At 45.8% G+C, this 22,163-nt stretch overlaps 2 protein-coding genes across 3 annotated transcripts; one reads left to right on the top strand and one right to left on the bottom strand.

The window, feature by feature from the left end:
- The first annotated feature begins 584 nt into the window (after positions 1-584).
- LOC123403729 (vesicle-associated protein 1-2-like) lies at positions 585-4,069 on the top strand. The gene is made up of 8 exons (XM_045097643.1): positions 585-1,009; positions 1,293-1,363; positions 1,534-1,615; positions 1,724-1,839; positions 1,954-2,082; positions 2,271-2,312; positions 3,120-3,200; positions 3,656-4,069. The coding sequence occupies exons 1-8, from the start codon at positions 952-954 to the stop codon at positions 3,761-3,763; spliced, it is 687 nt and encodes a 228-aa protein (XP_044953578.1). The 5' UTR covers positions 585-951; the 3' UTR covers positions 3,764-4,069.
- An 8,725-nt stretch (positions 4,070-12,794) lies between these two features.
- Positions 12,795-17,508, bottom strand: LOC123403728 (O-glucosyltransferase rumi homolog). 2 transcript variants are annotated; one of them, XM_045097642.1, is made up of 9 exons: positions 17,289-17,508; positions 16,595-16,858; positions 16,416-16,460; positions 15,347-15,957; positions 14,479-14,671; positions 14,208-14,272; positions 13,918-14,128; positions 13,237-13,647; positions 12,795-13,197 (listed from the first exon to the last, which is right to left on the bottom strand). In XM_045097642.1, the coding sequence occupies exons 2-9, from the start codon at positions 16,748-16,750 to the stop codon at positions 13,081-13,083; spliced, it is 1,809 nt and encodes a 602-aa protein (XP_044953577.1). In that variant the 5' UTR covers positions 16,751-16,858; positions 17,289-17,508; the 3' UTR covers positions 12,795-13,080. The 2 variants fall into 2 exon arrangements, with proteins under 2 accessions (XP_044953577.1, XP_044953576.1); XM_045097641.1 differs by having other exon boundaries at positions 12,795-13,647; positions 17,289-17,501.
- Positions 17,509-22,163: the final 4,655 nt, after the last annotated feature.

Raw genomic sequence — 22,163 nt, 5'->3', positions numbered from 1 at the left:
ATGGAGGAAGGGACAGTGGCCGCCGGACCGAAGGAAGAAGCTCTTTATTCAGTTTTACAGTTTATTTTACAATATCTGTTTGGCCGTTGTTAAAATGGACTTTAAAATGTTTTTTTATTTGTATTCTAATTTTACAGTTTGTATTTTTACGGGGTCTGCTAGAGATACTCTTAGCACGTACGGTTTCCCACATTATGCTAGGTGAATATTTATTCCTTGACTCGTACCCTTATATAAAGAGACGAGGAGCAATCATTTGTAATAGAGATCAATCATTAATAAAGATAGTTTTCTTCCTATTTTGCCGTGGTCATCTATTTTTTGCTTGTTTGATTACTTCGTCTACGACATTCGTTCTCGCTCCGCCAACCTTGAATCGGACGCAGTACGAAATCGTTCTCTTTTGATAACGGGTAGTATATTAATGGATCAACCATGAGCAGGATACAGCTAACCTCGTTTGGTTGGAATAGCATTTACTGTGTGGGTTGAAGCCGTACGCAGTACGCTAATACTAGTAGCAGTACAAAAAGAGACATTTTGATACTCCTCATCACGTATGGCTCAATGCTCGTGACATTTCAATCTACCGATGGACCGATGCCAATGGCATGATGTAACAACGGAACCACCTCCTGAAACAAGCCCACGCTCCCTTTCTTCCCTTTCCCACCAGTCAATTCTCCACCGGGGAAAACGTGAGAGGAAGAGAAATTTTTCTAAACGTTGACAAGAAAATACTTCTCTCGATTTGGGTGTTATACGCACGTTGCCTACCGCGAGCCAGGCTCTCCCGTTCCCCTCAGAAATTCCATGTTTCCCCATCTTCCTCCTCCGCTGCTCCAGGAATAGAAGCGGCGAACAGAAGGGGGGTCGAAGCTATCCCAGCTTTCCAAACCCCACTCTAGCTAGACCCGTGCTGATTGATTTCTGGCTGAAATTCTGTCCAAGATGAGCTCCGAGTCCAGGGGGCTGCTCGGAATCGACCCCAACGAGCTCCGCTTCGCCTGTACGTTTCTCTCCCCTGCGTTTCTTTTTTGTCCTGATGACAGTTGCTTCGATTTTGTTTGTTATTTCGACAGTTTAGGTGGGTTTCCGCGTAAAAAAAAAAACTGCTTCCAAGTTCTTGACATGAGTCTTTCTTGTGGGGCTGATTTTGATGTTTCCCCTCTCTTGTTTTTCCTGACTTTGAGGCTCTCTTTTCAGTACTTTTTTTTTTTGGGTGTTTCGATCGTATTTGTTCGCTCGCTTCGCTAACTTTCCTCGTTCCTCTGTTTTATTCGACCGTGCAGTCGAGTTAAAGAAGCAAATCTCGTGTTCACTGCATCTAACAAACACAACGGACCAATACATCGCCTTCAAGGTAATCTAATCATTCTGATTGCCGTTTATTTGTTCCCCTCAAAACCGGAGTAAATTCTACAGTTGTCATTTATCTAAGAAAAATCTCACAGCTCTACCAAAATACTAATTGTATTGTAGACTTGTTGTAGTACTTACTCCTACTAAATTAGTGCACCCTTAGGTCTGTAGGTTAAGACAACGAGCCCAAAGAAGTACTGCGTCCGGCCAAACAACGGCATTGTGCCACCGCGATCAACATTCGATGTTCTAGGTAAGTTGATGGACCGCATCAGTCAATCACTATGCATGTTTTTTTTCTTGAAGCGTCAGCTTTCTATGCTAAGGCCTTGTGTTGTGCTCTCTGAATTGTTGTTTTCAGTAACAATGCAAGCGCAGCGGGAGGCGCCACCGGATATGCAATGCAGGGACAAGTTCCTTGTGCAGAGCGCCGTGGTGAGCCAGGACATCGCACCAAAGGATATCAGCGGAGACATGGTACTCCATGTTATATTGGGCTGACTTCTGTGTTTCGGAGTTTGGACTACGGCAGTACTGTAGCATATATTGTCAGTTTACCTTGAATAACCCTAGTGAGGTATTTTTTGGTAGTTCACCAAAGAATCGGGCAACGTGGTGGACGAGGTGAAGCTGCAGGTTGTTTACGCTCCACCATCGAAACCGACATCCATAAATGAGGGTTCTGATCAGGAAAGTCTGGGAAGTTGGAGTTATCAAGAGGTAAAATCTTGATCTTCAGTGGTCGCTACGGCTGTAAAAACATCAGCCAAGTTTTCTTACTACTGTCAACTATATTCCTCTACCAGATAATAACCCACGGTCATTCTGTGTTAGCCCTGTACTGACTAAATTGTGACCTTGCCACTGATCCCATCATCCTATGGTTGAGAGCTGTTCTTTCTTTGCAGACAACAAGGGAACTTTCAGAACCAGAAACAATACCTTCTGAGGTGAGTTCCCTTGAAACATTCAACAAGCTATGTCTAACTTTTTATTCTAAAGCGGTATAAGCTATATTAAAAAGTTCAGTTTTTTAATCTAATATGAAAGATTCAAAAGGCTGAACTAATTCCTATTGGCCACTACTAGAGAGGATTTTGGTGTTTATAAGAACACTAAGGTTGTTACTTTTAAGAGTTCACAATGGTGTATACAGTTTTGGTCTTCCAATATATCTTAGCATTCTTGATGAAATCTGTGATGCAATTATTTTCTTCCACTGCATTTTCTCATAACTCATAACGTTTTTATTCAACATTGTATTGGCCTATTTATGTCTTATCTTATACCATATCATTTTGCACTATCATGCAGATGTTGTCCATGCTCAGTTATCACTCAATATATGTATTGAGAACTTTTCATTTCTGAGTTCAACCATGTTCTTTTCGATCCTTCCAAGTTCCAACCTCACCTGCTATACGAATTTATTGATATTTGATTAAGTTTTGTGAATCAACATCTGTGACCTTTGTATTTATTGTGGTCTTTCTTTCCTATTTAGCTAGTCATATTTTTTCCTTATTAATTGGAATGCAATTTTCTATGTACCTTGTGTAGCTGCTTGAATTCGGGGGGTGGTATTATTTATGTTCGAACTGCAATTTTCTATGTACCAAGTTCTCTTTAGCATTTCTGTAACTGCACCTTATGTACAATATATACCAGCCGAATTGCATTTCCGTATATACCATCCTTATGTTGCCTGGTGATGCCAAAGAATAACACATTGATCTCGTTTATGTATATCTTTGCAGCCCTTGGCTTTAATTTCGAAGTTGATGAAGGAGGAGAAGAATTTTGCTATTCAAGAGAACAATAAGCTTCGAGAGGAACTGGTTAGTAGGTTCTACCTGCTTATGCAAACGTTTTTTTCTTGTATTATTAATTGAACCTTGGATTCAATATTCAATAAGACCCGAGTTTCTTGCTTATTCTATAAACAAAAAAGACCGAGGGGCCAGCATTAGATTCAAAGGTTTTTTTTTTTTTTTGGGGGGGGGGGGGGGGCTTTGGCTGGTGAGAAAGCTTTGCTGATAATTTGTGCATTCCAGATGAATGACCACCTCATAATTCCACCCAGCTTTGTAGTAAAAATATGCACTCGTATCTTCAAGCACTATTGCATTTCATGATTTCAACGAGTGCAGAACTCCGCACCTATTTCCTGATCTCCAAGTTTTCATTACTTCTCTGTTACATCGTTTTCTGCATTTCAGTGAGACCTAAATGCCGGCGTACAGTCTAGTTCAACATTGACAAAGTTTATTGTTTCATTGACTGAATTTAACAGCGTCTCCTAAGACGGGAAATCAGCAGGCAGAATGTCGGTTTCTCGCTACTTTTCGTGCTCGTGGCCGCTATTCTGGGCATCCTACTAGGCTTTTTCATGAAGAGATGAGCTTGTGTAAGAATGCAGGTTTTTTCAGTTCTCTGTCAAGACCTGGATATCATACGTGCTCTCGGTCTCGTTAGACATATGTACAACTCATGGTCTCTTATCTTAGGATCTGATGCCTCTTATAATTTTTTAATTCATATTAGCTGCTGTAGCGAGTCAATAAGTCGGTCTTTAGAAAATATTACTGTATGGCTAATTATTTGCATCTTTTTGGAACCTGTAAACAGAATAGTTGCTTTGATACTATGGCTTGCAGTATATATGCATACTGTATTATATGGAGAAGTTCACTTGTTACTTTCATCATATGACAAATGGTACAGTATGTCTTTCAGGCATTTCTCACTTGAGTAGTAGAAACAGAGACTGGTGTGTGGTTTGCCCAGCCCAGTATGTTCATTTTATGCTAAGGTTTCTCCTGGTTGGAAACTTGAAAGAGGGCATTTGGACCTAGCCATAATCTGTATGGAGTATTGACCCACATGATCAGCAGTTGAGCACTTGTAGTTCTTGAATTCTGCTACTTCCTCGTTGAGAGTTCGTATGTCGTGTGGTAATCAGTTTGGTTAATGTGTGTCGATGCGCAGTCGCTATCTCGTTAATATATGCTGACTTTGATACATAGATGCTCCACCTTTTCTCTTTTATTGAACCATATGTTAAACGAATCATGAACCGGCCGCACCATATCTTCATGCACAAGCCAACCGAGGAGGATCTTGTAGAGATAGGTTGTTAGGTAGTTTATCTTCTTATCTTGTAATCTGATAACTACCCCATCTTTCTTTCTCTCCAAGTATCCTCTCCTGTAATCTCTCCAACAACTTGTATACGCTGTACAGGGAGGTTCGCCCCTGTTATATAACACGAACCCGTCGCCTCTGTTCGAGGTAAGACATTCCCGCAATCACACATGGTAATCAGAGCCAATCTCCTCCACAACATCTAGCTCTCCTATCCCATCTAGTGCCTAGCTATGTCTTCCTCGGGCGCCTTTTCCCCAAGCCTCAATGGCCAGGTCACGGAGAAACTCTCCCGCACGGACTACGTGCTATGGCGGACACAAAACACGCCGCAACTCAGCGGCGCCGGCGTCTACGGCTATGGCTACATCGACGGATCTTCACCGGAGCCGGCCTGTTGCCTTGTCACTAAGGACAAGGACAGCAAGGAAACCTCCGAGCCCAACCCTCTCCACCCACTCTGGGTCCGGGAGGATCAGTAGGTGCTGGGCTACCAACTCAACTACCTCTCCATGGAGGTCCTCGTCACGGTGACCACCGTCACCACAACGTGCGCGCTTTGGGTAACGCTGACGGGCATATTCTCGTCGCAGTCAATCAGCCGGGTGAACAACATCCGGACTGCGCTGATCAATGCGCAGAAGGGCGGCCAATCTGTTGCCTCCTACTTCGCCGCCATGTGTGGTCTCGCCAATGAACTCGCTACTGCCGGCAAACCCATCCAGGACGCGAGCTAATCTCGTACATCCTCCATGGGTTGGACATAGACTACCAGCCTCTTGTCTCGGCCCTCGACGCCCGCGTCACACCCGTTACCATCGATGAGCTCTATGCCATGCTCAACAATTTTGATTAGCGCGTGGCTCAGTTTCATGGATTGGGCGGTGGATTCAAGTCATCTGCCAACGCTGCCTCTCGTGGGCGCGGCGGCTTCTCTCGTGGGCGTGGATCTTCCCATGGCAGGGGGAGATCAGGAAGCAGCGGCCATGACAACAACTCCTCCAACCCTTGCAACAACACCAACAAGAACCTTCGCGGCGGTGGCATGGACACACCTCGCTCGGACACCCCATGCTGCCAAATCTGCGGCAAGCCCGGGCACACGGCAAATGACTGCTGGTATCGCCATGACGAAGATGAAGCCTCCGACCTGGACGAGGACAAAGTTGCTGCCGCGGCAGATGGCTCCTATGGCGTTGACACAAATTGGTATGTTGATAGTGGTGCTACTAATCACATTACCAATGAACTTGAAAAGTAACCATGAAGGAAAAGTACCGGGGCAAGGATCAAATCCATACTGCCAGCGGTGAAGGTATGCAAATCTGTCACATTGGTCATTCAACTTTTAGTACCCCTCGTCGAAAAATTCACTTTAAAATAATTCCGCATGTTCCTATTGCCGACAAAAATATGCTTTCAGTTCACAGAATTGCTCTTGATAAGCATGTCTTCCTTGAATTTCATCCCTTCTTTTTTATCAAGGATCGGGTAACGAAAAATCAACTTTCGAGGTAGATGTGTTCGACGGCTCTATCCGTTGATTCTGGAGCGTAGAAGGTCAAATAAACAAGCCTATGGTGTTGTCAAAATCCCATCAACACGGTGGCTCGATCGATTAGGACATGCCTCTTTTTCTTTAGTTGAAAGTTTGCTTAGAAAAAATAAGCCCTCGTATGTTGGTGAGCGTAATGCTGAGACTATTTGTGATTCATGTTAACGTGCTAAAAGTCATCAATTGCCATATCCTATTTCTTCTAGTATTTCTACCAAACCACTACAATTGATCTTTTCTAGTGTATGGGGTCCTGCCCCTAGTTCTGTTGGTAGACACACCTACTATGTCGGCTTTATTGAAGTAAATAGCAAATCTCTTGGATCTATCTCCTTAAGAAAAGATCCAATGTGTTTCAAGTTTTTCACAACTTTCAAGCACTCGTTGAACGCAAATGTAACTACAAGATCATTGCGGTCCAATATGATTGGGGAGGAGAATATAAAAAAATCCTTCTTCCAAACACTTGGCATCTCCCATCATGTCTCATGCCCCCATGCTCACGAGCAAAACAGGTCTGTTGAACGCAATCACTGTCGTTCATATTATAAACATGCTTCCTAGTCGTGTCATCAACAATGAAACTCCGATAGAAAGACTTCTTCACACTAAACCCGACTATACATCACTTCGTGCCTTTGGGTGTGCATGCTGGCCAAACCTTCGCCCTTACAACACCCGCAAACTCATGTTTCGCTCGAAACAATGTGTATTTCTTGGCTATAGTGCTCAACACAAGGGGGTCAAATGCCTAGATGTCTCAACAGGTCGGGTTTACATCTCTCATGATTTGGTATTTGATGAGACAAAATTTCCTTTTGCTAACCTCCATCCTAATGTTGTCGCCCTTCTCCGAAAGGAAATTCTACTTCTACCCTCTCATCTCACCAATTTCGACCAAGGGGGAATAATATTGATGATCAATTGTTGACTAACCCCATTAATCGCATACATGAGATTTGTGATGATCGTACATGAGATGAGGCAGGAGAAACCAGTGAAAATTTGGATCAAATTGATCCATATTTCATGTGTCCCGAAACAGGAGGCAGATCCTCCTTGGGATCAGCTCGACAGCAGAACAGGCAATCTCGACGCAGGATCGACTCCATCGATCGACGCGCCAAACGTCTGCAGGACTTGCCCTATGTCACGTGGGCACCAGCAGCTGGACGCAGTGCATCCCCTGCATCACGCCCGTCATCGTCTGTCGCGCGGCAGCCTCCCACTGGTTCACACGGTGCACCCGTCCGTCGCCAACCTATGGTCTGCAAGAGGCGCGACACGACTCGCTCGACAGTCGTGGGGTCACACGCTGATCTTTGTGCCTCCACTCACCCGACCAGTACCGGACCTGAGGCTGATATGCCATCATCAAGCCTTGATGATCCGTCTCACGGGCCGGGATCTTCTGCGCCACCTACATCACCCAGCCCTCTACGTTCGGCCACAGAAGATCCAGTAGGGGAAGATTCAGCTGCCGATGAATCTCCTTTGGGATCTGCGGCACCAGGCGTTGCTGATCACCTAGGATCTTCTACACCCATGACACGACGTACACGACTTCAACAAGGGGCAATACAACTGGTTAACTATAAGCATCTAACCAAATATGGTATGATCTGCTCCACAGGTGAACCCCATACGCTTGAAGAGGCACTTCGTGATGACTAGTGGAAGCAAGCCATGAATGAGGAGTACATGTCATTAAAGAAAAATAAAACATGGCACTTGGTTCCTCCATAGCAAGGTAAAAAACTTATTGATTGCAAGTGGGTATTCAGGATTAAACGGAGATCTGATGGAACCATTGATCGTTATAAGGCTATGCTTGTTGCAAAAGGTTTCAAACAACGGTACGACATAGACTATGAGGACACTTTCAGTCCAGTTGTCAAAGCTGCAACCATTCGTCTTGTCTTGTCTCTTTGTTGTTTCCACGGTTGGAGCCTTCGACAGCTAGATGTACATAATGTGTTTCTTCATGGTGTTCTGGAGGAGCAAGTCTACTTGAAATAACCTCCTCGGATTGAAAGTAAATTTTCTCTCTCATATGTCTGCAAACTTTACAAAGCGTTGTATGGGGCTGAAGCAAGCTCCACGGGGTTAGAGCATATTTCTCTGTATGTGGTTTTGGTAACTGATGAGAATCCCTATGGGCTAATGGTTGCATTGAGTTATATTCGAAGGATTTGTCCATAGGCACTTCTTGAAGTCCATCTGTTGGTTTCAAGGAGTTTATTTGATGACCAAGGTGGTATTCAAAGTATTATCCAAAGATTGGTCATAAAGACACAAGGTTAATCAAGACTAAGCAAAGAGTACAAGATGTACCGAGAGGGATCAAGTGATCTCATTGTATGGTAAGCATTGTCCATAACGCTTTTTTGTACTAACCCATGGTCTTTGTGAGAGTTCTATGTGGGGTTTGGTGTGTTTCCATGGGTTTGCGTCAAGAGGGAGATCCCATTCAACCTATGAAGGATGACATCAAGTGGCGATCGTCATCAAGATTGCGGTGTGCAATTTCAAGTGGAGCATCACAAAGATATCATGCTTGAAGCTTGTCGTCCATTGTGGTGGCAATGGATTTGTGAAGATGTGTTGAAGAGTGGCTCACACATAGTGGGTATGGGGGAGCAATCAACTAGTCTTCGTCAAACCAACGCAATCAAGAAAGGTGGTCCATCTTGAGGAAGCCAAGATCATCGTCATCTAGCTCAAGAGGACTAGGTGTAAGGTACAGGTTTGCCCTTGATAGGTTTCTCTATTTTAGGATAGATTGCCATACTGTCAAGGGGGGCCCTCAAGTGAGCAGCTTGATCGTATCGTTCGTTGAGAGATCAAACCATTTGCATCCTTGCATCATATTTCTTGGTTCTTGTTTGGTGTTTCTCTTTTGTGAGTTTTAGAGCTTATGGTCATCTTCATGACAAGCTCGAGTTCATCGAAAACGGAGTCCATATGCATCTTCTATGATGTTTTCGATGTTGGAAGTTTTTGCCGGTTCTTCATTTGTAGAGGTGTCACATCTATATATCATTGGCATTTTCACATCTGCATGTTCTTAAGATTTCCACTCGCTTTTGGATAGCTATTGTTGTCCTGAATCCATCAAGCTTGAGTTTGCTCGATTCGGAGCTCGTATGCGGAAGTTATGGCAGTTTTAGTGGCCAGCGGTAGTACCACAGGTGCCAGTGGTAGTACTGCTCTAGGAGCGGTAGTACCGTCCGGTACTGCCGTGCCGTCGGATTTTTGCACAACCGCAGCCTCAACGGAGGTAGGAACGGAAGTAATTTTTTACTTCCTGGCAGTTGGATCTACCGTCCGGTAGTACCACTGTGCTCGGGCTGAAAGTGGGAGTAACGAGAAGATTCTTTCCCCCACTATATAAAGGGGGTCTTCTTCCCCATTGGATCTAATCCATCCGTTGAGCTCGTGTTCTTCCCCCATTGTTGACCTTCTTAGAGCTTGCTAACTCTTAATCCCTCCAATGATTCTTGCTAGTTCTTGAGGGAAAAGAGAGAGGAGATCTAGATCCACATCTCCACCAATCACTTTATCCTTTATGTGAGGGGAACCCCTTGGATCTTGATCTTGGAGTTCTTTGTGAACTCCTTGTTCTTCCTCTCATATTTCTCCATAGCTTTTGTTGTTGTGGATGGATTTGAGTGTGAGGGACTTGACCACTTCCTGTGTTCTTGCCATTGCATTAGTTGCATCGGTTTGAGTTCTCCACGGTGATACATGGAAGTGAGAAGTTGATAAGCTTATTACCCTTTGGTACTTGGTACCCTAGAGATTGTTCTTCGTGGATGCTTTGGCGTCCAAGAAGCTTGGTGGTGCCTCGGAGCTCAATCATTATGGTGTAAAGCTCTGGGCAAGTGTCGGGGTCTCCAATAAAGTTGTGGAGATTGCCCCGAGCATTTGTGGTCACCTCGAAGCCATATGCCATTGTGGTGAAGCTTCGTGGTGCTGTTGGGAGCCTCCAATTAAGTTGTGGAGATTGCCCCAACCTTGTTTGTACGGGTTCGGCGATCGCCCTCAAGGGTCCCTTAGTGGAATCACGACATCTTGCATTGTGCGAGGGCGTGAGGAGATTACGATGGACTTAGTGTCATCTTAGGGAGCATTGTGCCTCCACACCGCTCCAAACGGACATTAACATCCGCAAGGGTGTGAACTTCGGGATACATCGTCATCTCCGCGTGCCTCGGTTATCTTTTACGCGAACCCTTTACTTATGCACTTTACTTTGTGATAGCCATATTGTTTCTTGTTATATATCTTGCTATCACTTAGTTGTATATCTTGCTTAGCATAAGTTGTTGGTGCACATAGGTGAGCCTAATTGTTTTAGGTTTTGTGCTTGACAAATCAAACGTTAGTTCTATTCCGCATTTGTTCAAGCCTAAACCGTAATTATTTTAAAGCGCCTATTCATCCCCCCTCTAGGCGACATCCACGTCCTTTCACACGGGCATGGTACTCTCGTCTTCGCCACAAAATGCAAGCACTTGGGTTTGTTCCATCCGAGTCTGACACCTCATTATTTATCTACTACAAGTTCAACACTTGCATGTTTGTTCTCATATATGTTGATGATATTATTGTGACAAGCTCATCAAATGCAAGCACTTCAATATCTGACCCTTACAAGACCATATATCTCATTTGCTGTAAACAAAGTATGTCAGTTTCTTCATGCAGCCACTACTGTCCATTTGACTGCTGCAAAACGGATAGTCAGATATGTTGAGCATTGGTCTAATTTCAGCAAATCGTCATCTACTCTAGTCGGTGCATTCTATGACTTTGATTGGGCAGAATGTCTAGATGATAGGCGCTCAGTAGGTGGTTTTGCAATATTTTTTGGACCTAACTTGATATCATGGTGTGCACGAAAGCAGGCTACCGTTTCCAGGTCTAGCACAGAAGCAAAATATTAGGCCCTAGAAAATGCCACAGCTGAGGCCATCTGGATTCAATCCATGTTAAAAGAACTTGACATAAAAAGTGCTCAAGTCCCATGTGTATGGTGTGACAATCTTGGTGCCACTTATCTCTCTGCAAATCTAGTGTTTCATGCCAGAACAAAGCATATTGAGATGGACTTCCATTTTGTCAGGGAAAGAGTTGCACAGAAACAACTTGACATTCGGTTTGTGCATTCTAGAGACCAAGTTGCTCATGGATTCACTAAGGCTTTACCTATAAGGAGCTTTGAAAACTTCAAGCATAATCTCAACTTGATTTAGTTGTGATTACGTGAGGGTGTTAAACGAATCATGAACCATCCGCACCATATCTTCATATACAAGCCAACCGAGTAGGATCTTGTAGAGATAGGTTGTTAGGTAGTTTATCTTCTTATCTTGTAATTTGATAGCTACTCCATCTTTCTTTCTCGTCAAGTATCCTCTCCTGTAATCTCTCCAACTTGTATGCGCTATACATGGAGGTGCGCCCCTGATATATAACACAAACCCGTCGCCTCTGATCGAGGTAAGACACTCCCACAATCGCACACCATAAACTGAATGCGCGTTTTCTAGAACAAGAAAAAGGTGTACTGTTGCCTATGCTTAAGTACAGTAAAAAAGACGCACAAGTCGGCAGGGCAAACAGAAGTATGTGTATAATGTAAAAAAAAAGAAGTATGAGTAGGCCTACCTTTCCGAGAATAGCGTTTTGGCTCTCGGCCTCCATGGATGCCAAATTTTTGTAAATTTTGGTTTAAAAAAAATCTGAAAACAAATGTACAACTAAACAAGGATGTGAGCCATTTGTGTGTAAAATTTTAGGTTGAAATACTTTGAAACGCAAGCTGTACAAAAAAAAGACAAATTTATGGTCTAAAAAGATGAACAGTATCATGTGTTAAAAAGTCTTTGATCTGACTATTTTAGTCTTGAAAATTTATACACTTGTGCATTATACCTCATCTATCTATGTATTTTTTTCAGAATTTGTTGAAATAAAAAATATAAATTTTCATGAAATTTGAATTTTGCATTTGGAGGTCTCCATGGAACTCGGCCTCCAAAAGCAATTTCCGTAGCTTTCCATGCTAATGCTAAGCTCCTTGAGAATGAAAAAAATGCTCTAAATGTTCAAACACATGCAAAATTGTCCGTAACTATATCATACTTTAAACTTCTGCACTTGAGGAAGCAAATACTCCATCCGTTTCAATATAATTAAAGTTTTAGATTTGTCCTAAGTCAAATTAGTTATGCATGTGTCAGAACCATGAGTTGGCTATGAAATCTTATGGGTTTCAGCTCTAGTCTACCCCAACTTGTTTGTGACTATGCAAACTAGTTTAAATTTGACCAACTATATAAAAAATGTGCTAAGATCTATAAAACCAAAATACACATAGTATGAAAATCTATTTCATAAAGAATCTCATGGGGCTAATTTGGTGTTCCAGATGTTAATATATTTTTTCTATAGACTTCACCAAATTTAGTAAGTTTGACTTAGGACAAACCCAGAATCAATTGTTTTGGAACATAGGCGATAGCTTCTTTTGGTAAGAGAGACCACATCAGGCACTTATAATACCCTGCAAACCTAAGTTGGATATCTGATAACGGGCATGTTCATTTTGGGCTTGAAGTTTAAGAAACGTAATTGCAGCAGATGTAAGGAACATTGTCACAGTAGGTGAACCCAAAATAAATGCATTCACTATGGACATAATCAATCAAAGGAATGACAAAAAAAATGAACATAATAAGAATAGGATTTCTAATACCCTTACAAAATATATTGCTCCAACTAAAATAACAAATGGAAACAGAGGTTAATGTCAGAAAAAATCAACAACGCGTAAATGGAAGGGGGTGAGGGAGATTTAAAATTATCTTTAACTTTTCTAGATGTTACACGTATGAACATTCAAATAAGAAGCTGTTGATATTACCACTACAAAATTAGTACAGCCATGAATGCTAAATAATTGAGCAAACTTTATATGCGTGTCCTCGGGGAAGTAAAAAACCAGGAAGTTCTCAACGATGGCTATCCTCAGGTTTTGAAGCATTTCGCTCCTCGGGATTGCTATCTTCAGGTTTTGAAGCATTTCGCTCCTCGGGATTGCTATCCTCAGGTTTTGAAGCATTTCGCTCCTCGGGATTGCTATCCTCAGGTTTTGAAGCATTTCGCTCCTCAGACTTTGAAGCATTTTGCTCCTCGGGATTGCTATCCTCGGGCTTAGAAGCATTTCGCTCCTCGAGCTTTGAAGCATTTCGCTCCAACGTTTCGACCTGGTCCATATACTTTTCTTTCCTCTGTTGTAGCTTTCTGTATTCCTCAGGGCTGAAGGGAGGAGGCAGATTGCATGGGCCTGCAACGTTCGCAGACTTCACCATGGAGTCTTGCATAAATTTCTTCTCCCGACCTATGGCTTGGCAGGCCAAAGATTCGGGACAGACCTCAACAGCTTCAGGTGGCTTGGTTGGCTTGAATCTTAGGAGCTTAGCATACTCAGTTAAGAGGTGAAACATGTAATCGTATATATGGTCCATACTAAGTTCTTGTTGAATGAACTTGCTTGCCTTCTTTCCTATTTGCTGTGCCTATGAACAGATTTTGAAGGGGAGGTGTGAGAAACATGTTATAAGCGTACTACAAATTCACAGGGAAGGATGGTACTCCCTCCGATTCATATTAGTTGTCGCTGAAATGGATCTATCTAGACTTATTTCAGTGCTATATACATCCATTTGAGTGACAATTAATATGGATCCGAGAGAGTATGATAATTTCCACTAAAGGCCAATGCGTTTTAGCTCATATAAAAACCAGAATGATCATTTTTAGGTGCTAGATAGTAGTGTTTAACATACCTTTTTCTTGTGAGAATTTCCCCAGTCAACAGCATATTTTATTGAGCTACACTTGCTGTCATCTCGAACTGGCCAATAATGCTGAGTGGGCATCAGCACCCTTGAGAAGAAATCGTAGTATTTTGGTTTAATCACCAGCGTCATGGAATCACAAGCTAGGATATACTTCTCACTGACCGACCATGCTGATCCTTCAATGTAAATCTTGTACCTATCACCCAACATAACAATTTCAATACTGACGACAGAGCAAACAAGTCTTACCTAATTTTTAATGAAAGAAAACAAACCTATGGGTGCATTGATTAGCCAAATTTGATTTCTTGTATCCTGCCTTGCTCTCTTTGATCCAATCCTAAATGAAAAATAACAAAAGCAAGCAAGCTAATAAGCCATAAGCACCATCAGAAATATTTTCCTTGAAAAAAATGATATGCTCTAGATCAGAAGGATTGGAAGAATAATATATAATCGGATTTTCTACTTGTGAGAATACAATGGAATGTTAAAACTCCCTTCAAGTATGACAGAGAGCAGTGCAACATAAACACAAACAAGTACCTGTTTGTAAATCCGTGCATTCCATTCTTGTTTACTGGACACATTACACTTAACCAGCTCTTGCCTTATAGCTGCAACCTCTGGGTTCCCTTTCCAGTAAGCATAAGGTTCTCTATCTATCCATCTCACCCTCTTATTGCCAACACTCAAATCCTTCTGTAGTGCATCCCAGGGCTTTATATTTATCTCGGCCCTGTGACAAAAAAAGTTAATTTGAGCGTTTGTACTTCGTTCAAAAATCAAAGCATAAAAGAACAGAGCTAATTTTGGTTCACCATTTATTATGAACTTAAAATTTATCCACTTCCCAAGATACTGAACTTTTCAGGAAAGTATACTGCTCTTTCTTCCATTGTTACCAGTTTGCGTTCATTGATTTGCTCTCAAAGCAAAAAAAACAGGGGATCCAGTTGATACTAGAGTAAAGATATGCATCGGCGTTTCATACACGCACAAAATATAGTCAGTAGCAGTACAGCAGAGATACGCTGATCGGCCATGGCTACGTCAAGAAATAATTGATCAAGTTTGGAAAGTCCTTGGGGCTGTCAAAGAATCAAAACTTACGTACTCCAAACCATGTGTCACATGAAGAACATTGTCTTTGCCCCCTCTGTAAATGAATATAAGATCGTTTATAGATCACTAAAGTAAATCGGTGTTATAATAGTTTACAGAGGGGGTACTATCCGGTCCTAGTAAAAACATGATTAGCATAACAGTAATGGTGCATGAATCACAGGTGATGTTTTTATACTTCGGACTCAATGCACTATTAGCGAGCAGCAACCCGGATGTTAGGTGATATAGGAATGCCAGAATGCGTAAGAAATATACAAGCGAAAGAAAGGGAGGAGCAGTTGCTTACCAGCCCCAGAAGGACCAGTCCGGGAAGACCACATCGAGCGTCTCGTTGTCGCCGCAGTAGCGGAAGAGCGGCGGCATGGCTGTGGCGTTGTCCCCCTGGTACTCGTCGGCGTGGACAACCGGCCAGTCTACGCAGTCGAACATGAGGTCGAGGTCGGGGACGCGGCCAGGGTAGCGTCGGAGCAGCTGGAGGATGCCCCAGATGGTGAAGAGGTCGCGCGTCTGGAAGGCCGGCGCGATGCGCTCGATGTAGGCGCGGCCGCGGAGCACGACGAGGCGGAAGTTGGCGGTGGCGCGCGCGCGGTCGAGCATCGCGCGCGTGATGCCCCCCGCCGCGCGCCATGGGTGGAGGTCCTCGTGGATGAAGCGGAAGTAGGCGGGGCAGGTGGCGTTGGCGGCGGCGGCGGCGGGGATGGGCTGGGGGTCGGGGAGGGAGGCGCAGGTGGCGTTTGAGGCGAGCGCGAGGGAGAGGGTCTGGGAGATGTTGCTGGGGATGTCGGGGTCGCGGGCGAGCGGCGGCGCCGAACAGGAGAGGGAATAGGTGGGGCGCGGCGGCGGCGGCCCGGCCGGAATGGCGGGGATGGAGGTGGTATACGTGCCTGTCAGGATCGCCTGCACGGAGATCGGATCGACGGTTGTGAGCATTCCTGTTTGAAAAGCTGGTCGTATTTCGCAACAAATTTGAAATCCCAGCGTTCTACACAAGCCAAAAGTTGTTAAAAAAAAAAGTTGAAACTCCATACAGCAGTATATGCAGAAAATTGTCCTTTGTTACAAAAAATATTCTTGGACGAATCAACCATGTAAAGTTTATTTTTGAGAAAATGTTTAACGTGATTTACATTACCAAGACATCCCCTAGCACTAGGAAGAGTGATCTGTTGTTGGAAACAAGGACGCACTAGCATGTACCGATGTCCAAAAGCATATTAAATCCGGAGCATGGAGAAGAACACCATGCACTCATGTCACTCTAGTTAGTGGAGAGTAAAATATAGAGTATTATTCGGTTCAAATCCGTTCAAGCGATGGTACGTAAAACAAAATAAGAAGGGAATGAGCTTACCTACCGGCTGTGTGCGCCATTGATCCAGATTGGTGATTGCCAAATGAGTCTGCATGCACGATGACAAACACGTAAATCCGTGTACGTTAACGTAAGAGCGAGCGAGCCTAACGGATGGCCGTGACTCACGGGGGCGGAAAGGAAAACAAAAACTTGGGAGCGAAAGGAGGAGGCCGGACTCACGGTGGTGGTGATCCAGCGGGCGGAGACGAGGACGCCGACGACGACGACGAAGAAGAAGAGGAAGATGGCGGTGGTGACCGGCGAGGAAGGGCCGGCCTTGGTCCACCTCCGGGCGTCAGGGACAGCGGCGGCGGCGTCAGCGGCAGCCGTGGCCATCGCCCGCCTGGCCGCCCTCGACCTCCCTTCCACCTCTGCGTTTCCACGGGGCCAGAGAGGAGAGATTTATGTGCAGGCTTCTTCCCTCCGCGCTTGAGCAGCTGCCTCCTGAAACAGAATCAATCGTCACAAAGAAAGAGGGGACGGACGAATGGAGTGAGCGCCCCTGCCGTGCCGTGCGTCATCGCGGAAGAAACGTTGCGGTTCGCGCCGATCGCTCAGGGGAAGCCGTCCACGTAACTGCTCCTCTCTTGGCTCTTGGGCCAGGACGCGGTCAGCCCAAGTTTGTTTCGCTCGCGTGAAAGAAGAAAAGAAAAAAATGCAACGTGGACCCTCCATTTGGGATTTGTGCTACCAGTACCAGCTCCTGTCCTGCCTACGTACTTCTGTCACTGCGGCTCTATTTTTTCTAAGACCTAAACCACGAGGCCAAGACCGATGCTGCGTTTGCTCCCAACACCAACGGAAACGAGAGCGAAATCTGACGGGGATTCCACGGAGGGGATCAAAATAAACAAGGGAGAAGAAGACTAATAACCTTCTAGGCGTGCAACTCCAACATCGATCGGCAGGTCCGCTCGCCGCCGTTCATGGCCGGCTACCAAGAGGCCGCCTTCGTAGCGGGGGCCGGAATGGGCCGGCGGCGTCTGAGACGACGCCCGCGTGCCTTCAGTTGTGGAAGATGCGCGCGCGCATGTCTAGCTGGATCTCACTGGTTTGGAGGAAGACCGGAGCCGCAGGAGCATGTCCATTCCAACTCTGCCTGAATATAAGGATGCCTTCGCATCGCATGCGCTGCACACGAATGACACCTCCACCCTTTCTGCCGTAGCGTGACTATGTCAAACCGCCTGAGCGAGCGCGTTTTTTTTTTCTTTTTCTTTTTATTACGCTAGGCTAGGGTGACAAGTCACAAGGCGAACCAGATTCGCGGGCGTCACAGGTCAACTACTACGAACCTCATTTCTAAATCCATACTAAACTATAAAAAAATCTACTGTATTAGAGCAAGTCTAGTAGAACCCTCAAACCCTTAAATCCTTAAAAATAACCGTTTTTTTTACAGTTTTCGTCGACAAAACGACGTAGACTAGAACCCTTAAACCCTTAAATCCGTAAAAGAAATTAAAGGTCGAACCTGCAAATCGAATCCCAGCCTGTAGAAGAACCCGCACTCGTGTTCCTCTCCAGCACGGGAGCGAAAACCGCCGCCTCCCAGCCCCGGCCGCCGCCATGGATCCCCCGCCCGCCGCCGCGCCCGCCCAGGCCGCCGCCGCGCCGGCCCCGCCCGTCCAGGCCGCCGCGCCAGCCCCGCCCGCCCCCGCCCCCGCCCCGCACGCCGCGGCCACCGTGGCCGACGTGGTGGCGGCGACCCATGTCGGGGCCAAGCGGCGACGGGCGGGCCTCGCACCGCCTCCTCCCGCCCCGGCCGCTGCCGCGGCAGCCCCGGGCACCGTCCAGCCCGCCCCCGCGAAGAAGAGCCGGCCGAAGGTCTCCCCGCGTGGGCCGCGAGGGGCTTCCTCGAAGGCCGCCGGCGCATCCCCGAAGCGGAAGAAGGTCGCGGCGCAGAAGAAGCCCGCGCCCCCGGTCGCCGCCGTCGCTGAACCTCCTCCCGCCGCGCACGAGGTGTTCGAGGAAATGGCAAACCCAACCTCGTTCATGGACCTCCTTCAAGACGCGGAGGTGGACCTCGGGGCTCCGCCTCTAGAACCCTTTGGTGAGGAGGTTGGAGAAGATGAGGAGGATGAAGGGGATGACGAGGAGGAGGTGGCCGAGATAGGGGAGGAGGCATTCACCGCCGCTTCCCGCCCACACGCGCGGTCGACAAACTACACCGAAGCGGAAGATATCCTCTTGGTGTGTCCTCTACTTTTCGAGGTGACACTTCGATGAGTGGTGGTGGCGATGGCGGTGTGGATGACTCCAATGGAGGTGCTTGATGGACGTGCAAGTGGTCTAGGAAATGGCGCCAAGTGCAACCTTTTGGTGATGGTGCCGATGAGAGGGAGAAGATGATGATTGTGTGATGTAAAAACTATTAAACCATGCATCAATGATCTTTATTTCCGTGTTTGTTTGAAGGTTTATTATGTTTGTCTTGTGAAAATTATGCAATGCCAAATGACAGTTTTAAGGTTTGGGGTTGGGGCAAAGACTAGAACCCTCAAACCCAACCCTTATAACGGAATATTCCGTTATAAGGGTTGGGTTTGAGGGTTCTAGTCTTTGCCCCTGTTTTTCAACCCTTTAAAGTGTCAAAAATGTGCAATTCTCAACCCTTAAAACTGGTTTTTGTTTTAAGGGTTTGAGGGTTCTACTAGACATGCTCTTATACTCCTACTAGAGGGAACCTGAGGGCTATTTAGGCATCTCCAACTCGTTCATCATGGCAAACCAACCCGTGGTTGGATGGTTAGGAGGACTGTGGTATCCCCTGCCCACCAGAGTTCAAGTCCCAGACTTGACGTTGGTGCTTGCATTTTTCTGGATTTATTCCAGGTATTTCGGCGAAGTGCTTTCAGTGGGAGGAGACGTTCCCGTCGACAACGAAGGCGTCAGTGGCGACTTCGTCAATCTCAAGATGATGTGCCGGCTTAGTCTCTCGAAGGTGCTCATAGGGGTAGGGTGTGCGTGTGTGCGTTCATAGGAGTGAGTGTACGCTCGTGTATGTGAGCGACTTCGATTGTACTCTGCTAAAAAAAAACTCGATCATCATGTATCTATATGTTGGTCCGTTCAAACGTTCATTTTTCTTTTCGCAGGAAAACCAAAATCAAACCACTAGTGAATGGCGCTTTACGGTCATCCGGATAGCTGTCGCACATGGGTCTCACAATCCCGACTCATTCAAAGCCCTCTTCTTAGCTCGCCCTTTTCCACCAGAAGCGATCAGCGTCACGTTCATACCGGCTCGGAAATAATGAGGCCTCTCATCGAAGCCGGCACAGAAGCGACGCATCAGCCGAGAGCGCCGTCCACACCGCTTGCCGATGCACGCCTCTTCTCTCTGCATTCAAACGACACACTTCCTTGTCCGTCTCCCTTCATGACTCATGTGCGGATGTCGAGAAACCTACTCCAGCGCCACCCATCTGTCTATCTGCCATACACCACTTACCACCTCGTTGCTTGGCCTGTCATCCGCCTGTTATTTAAACGACAAACCTGGCAACAGACTCGTTTAACCTCCTTCGCTGACTATCTCCTCTTAGCACCACACCCGCCATGGCCTCGAGATCTAAAGCCACGGGAGAGAGCTGGTTTACTAAACAAAAGAAGGAGATTGTCGGCATTGCCGGCGGCTGGCAGGTCGGGAAACGAACGAGCTTTTCTAGAGGCCAACGTTGTGGATGAGCCAAGGCAGGAGGCGGACGGTGACGAGTCGGTGCTATCGTCCTCGCCGGCCCATGCCGGCAGCACCATGGGTGAGGCGCGGCCTCACTACACGACAGGGTGTTGGATGAGCGGCAGACCGACCACGCGTACATGCTCCGCCTCCTCGACAGGCACCGACGTGCGGAGGAGCAACTCACCGCCAGCATGGGCATCATGGCAAATGTCGACGGGCAGGAGGCGCTACTCCTATCATGTCACGCCGCCCTCGACATCCGTCGCGAGCGATGGCGGTATCACGTCCTGTAGGAAGAGAAATAAGCCACCTTCGTAGAAATCAATGGGGCGGTGACGGAATTTTACGACGCCATGGATGACGTCGACCGCGCCCCGATGCCATGACAAATAGCCTAATTTGGTATCGAGCGACGTGTAGGAGTGGCGAAACGAAGGCATCCTCATTCGGAAAAGATGGGCATCTGTGAACCTCTATGGGCCCCACAAGCTCACATGACGCTCCTGCTACTTGTAAGCTGCATTGGGATTTTTTCTCAAGAGGGGAGGAGTGATACTTGTGATCTGCGTTGGGTTTTTCCTCAAAGAGGAGGGGATGATGTAGCACTGTAGAGGTAAGTATTTTCCTCAGTGAGAACCAAGGTTATCGAACCAATAGAAGAACCACGCAATTTCCCGTCTTCAGCGTTGTAACGCCGTAGATGTGGTCCTATCCTTATTTGGACTCGAGGGACTCGATAGGGATAGAAGCGCATCTCATCGTTTCGCAAGAATGAACATCGTTACAAGTACATGTAAAGAGGAGATGAGTATATGGATTTGGCTTACACTTGCCACAAGCTAATTCATGATCATCTCAATACAACAATACAATCGATCACCAAATATAAGAGCAGGGTCCGACTACGAACGAAATCTGACGATAAAGAAACAACATCCATCCTTGCTAATACGAGGCTGCCATCTTGAAACCCATCCTAGATCGATGAAGAACAAGGATAACTCCAAATCAAACAAGCATCGCTCTCATGTCAAATCATCATATTACCTGTACCTGCAATTGTTGTTGTAGTAATCTATGAGCCAGAGGGACTCAGCAATCTCATTTTGAAAGATATCAAGACTAGCAAAGCTTACTGGGTGAGGTATGGTTAAGTGTGGGATCTGAAGTATGTCTGGAGGGGGTGATTAGACTACTTGACCAAATAAAACTTAGCCTTTTCCCAATTTTAGTTGTGGGCAAGTTTTAGCAGTTGTTGTAAGTCAAGCACACCCTACACATGCAAGTCTAAGAGTATAGCAGTGGGAATTAATGACATGCACATATAAGTAGAGGGTAGGGACAGGGAGATCAAACGCAAAGGTTGACACGGCGTTTTTTGGTGTGGTTCTGATAAGTGGTGCTATTGTATGTCCACATTGATGGAGATTTCAACCCACGAAGGGTAACGGCCGTGCGATTCCACGGAGAAGCAACCTTCTCTATTCCATCACGGCTTACGTCCACGAAGGACTAGCCTCACTCGGGGTAGATCTCCACGAAGTAGGCGATCTCCTTGCCCTTATAAACTTCCTGGTTCAACCCCACAACACGAAATAGGAGGTTCCTAAGCGACACCTAACCAATCTAGGAGGCACCACCCTCCAAAAGGTAATAGATGCGGTAGAACAAAGAAATCCTTGCTCTTGTGCTTCAAAAGATAGTCTCCTCAAGACTCAATCACTCTCTCACAAATTTGGCATGGGTAGAAGAGATTGATTGGGTGGAAAGAAACTTGGGGAGGCTACATATCAGGTTTCAAATGGATGGATTGGAATATCTTGATCTCAACACATGAGTAGGTGGTTCTCTCTCAGAAAAATGGATACGACAAGTGTATGTGTGTTCCGAGTGCTTCCTCTACGAACGAGAGGTGGTGGATGGGTATATATAGACATCTCCAAAAATCCAACCATTACAACATTATTGACCAACTCGGTGGCACCGATTTGCACAAAATGTGGCAACTTTCGAATTATCGATGAGACCGATATAGGAATCTCAGTGGTACCGATATGGTGACCT

The sequence above is a fragment of the Hordeum vulgare genome, chromosome 6H (genome assembly GCF_904849725.1).
Source record: "Hordeum vulgare subsp. vulgare chromosome 6H, MorexV3_pseudomolecules_assembly, whole genome shotgun sequence".
In the NCBI taxonomy this organism is placed as follows: Eukaryota; Viridiplantae; Streptophyta; class Magnoliopsida; order Poales; family Poaceae; genus Hordeum; species Hordeum vulgare.
Note: the sequence above shows the minus strand (reverse complement) of the source record. Positions and strands in the feature narration are given on the sequence as shown.

What these genes read in the sequence shown, in the direction of transcription:
- LOC123403729 (XM_045097643.1), top strand. Translation starts at nt 952, where the DNA reads ATGAGCTCCGAGTCCAGGGGGCTGCTCGGAATCGACCCCAACGAGCTC. An exon ending in GAAGTTGGAGTTATCAAGAG is followed by an intron (nt 2,083 to 2,270) that starts GTAAAATCTTGA and finishes CTTTCTTTGCAG; the next exon opens with ACAACAAGGGAACTTTCAGA. An exon ending in CAGAAACAATACCTTCTGAG is followed by an intron (nt 2,313 to 3,119) that starts GTGAGTTCCCTT and finishes ATATCTTTGCAG; the next exon opens with CCCTTGGCTTTAATTTCGAA.
- LOC123403728 (XM_045097641.1), bottom strand. Translation starts at nt 16,750, where the DNA reads ATGGCCACGGCTGCCGCTGACGCCGCCGCCGCTGTCCCTGACGCCCGG. An exon ending in ATCAATGGCGCACACAGCCG is followed by an intron (nt 15,958 to 16,415) that starts GTAGGTAAGCTC and finishes ATCTCCGTGCAG; the next exon opens with GCGATCCTGACAGGCACGTA. An exon ending in GAAATTCTCACAAGAAAAAG is followed by an intron (nt 13,648 to 13,917) that starts GTATGTTAAACA and finishes ATCTGTTCATAG; the next exon opens with GCACAGCAAATAGGAAAGAA.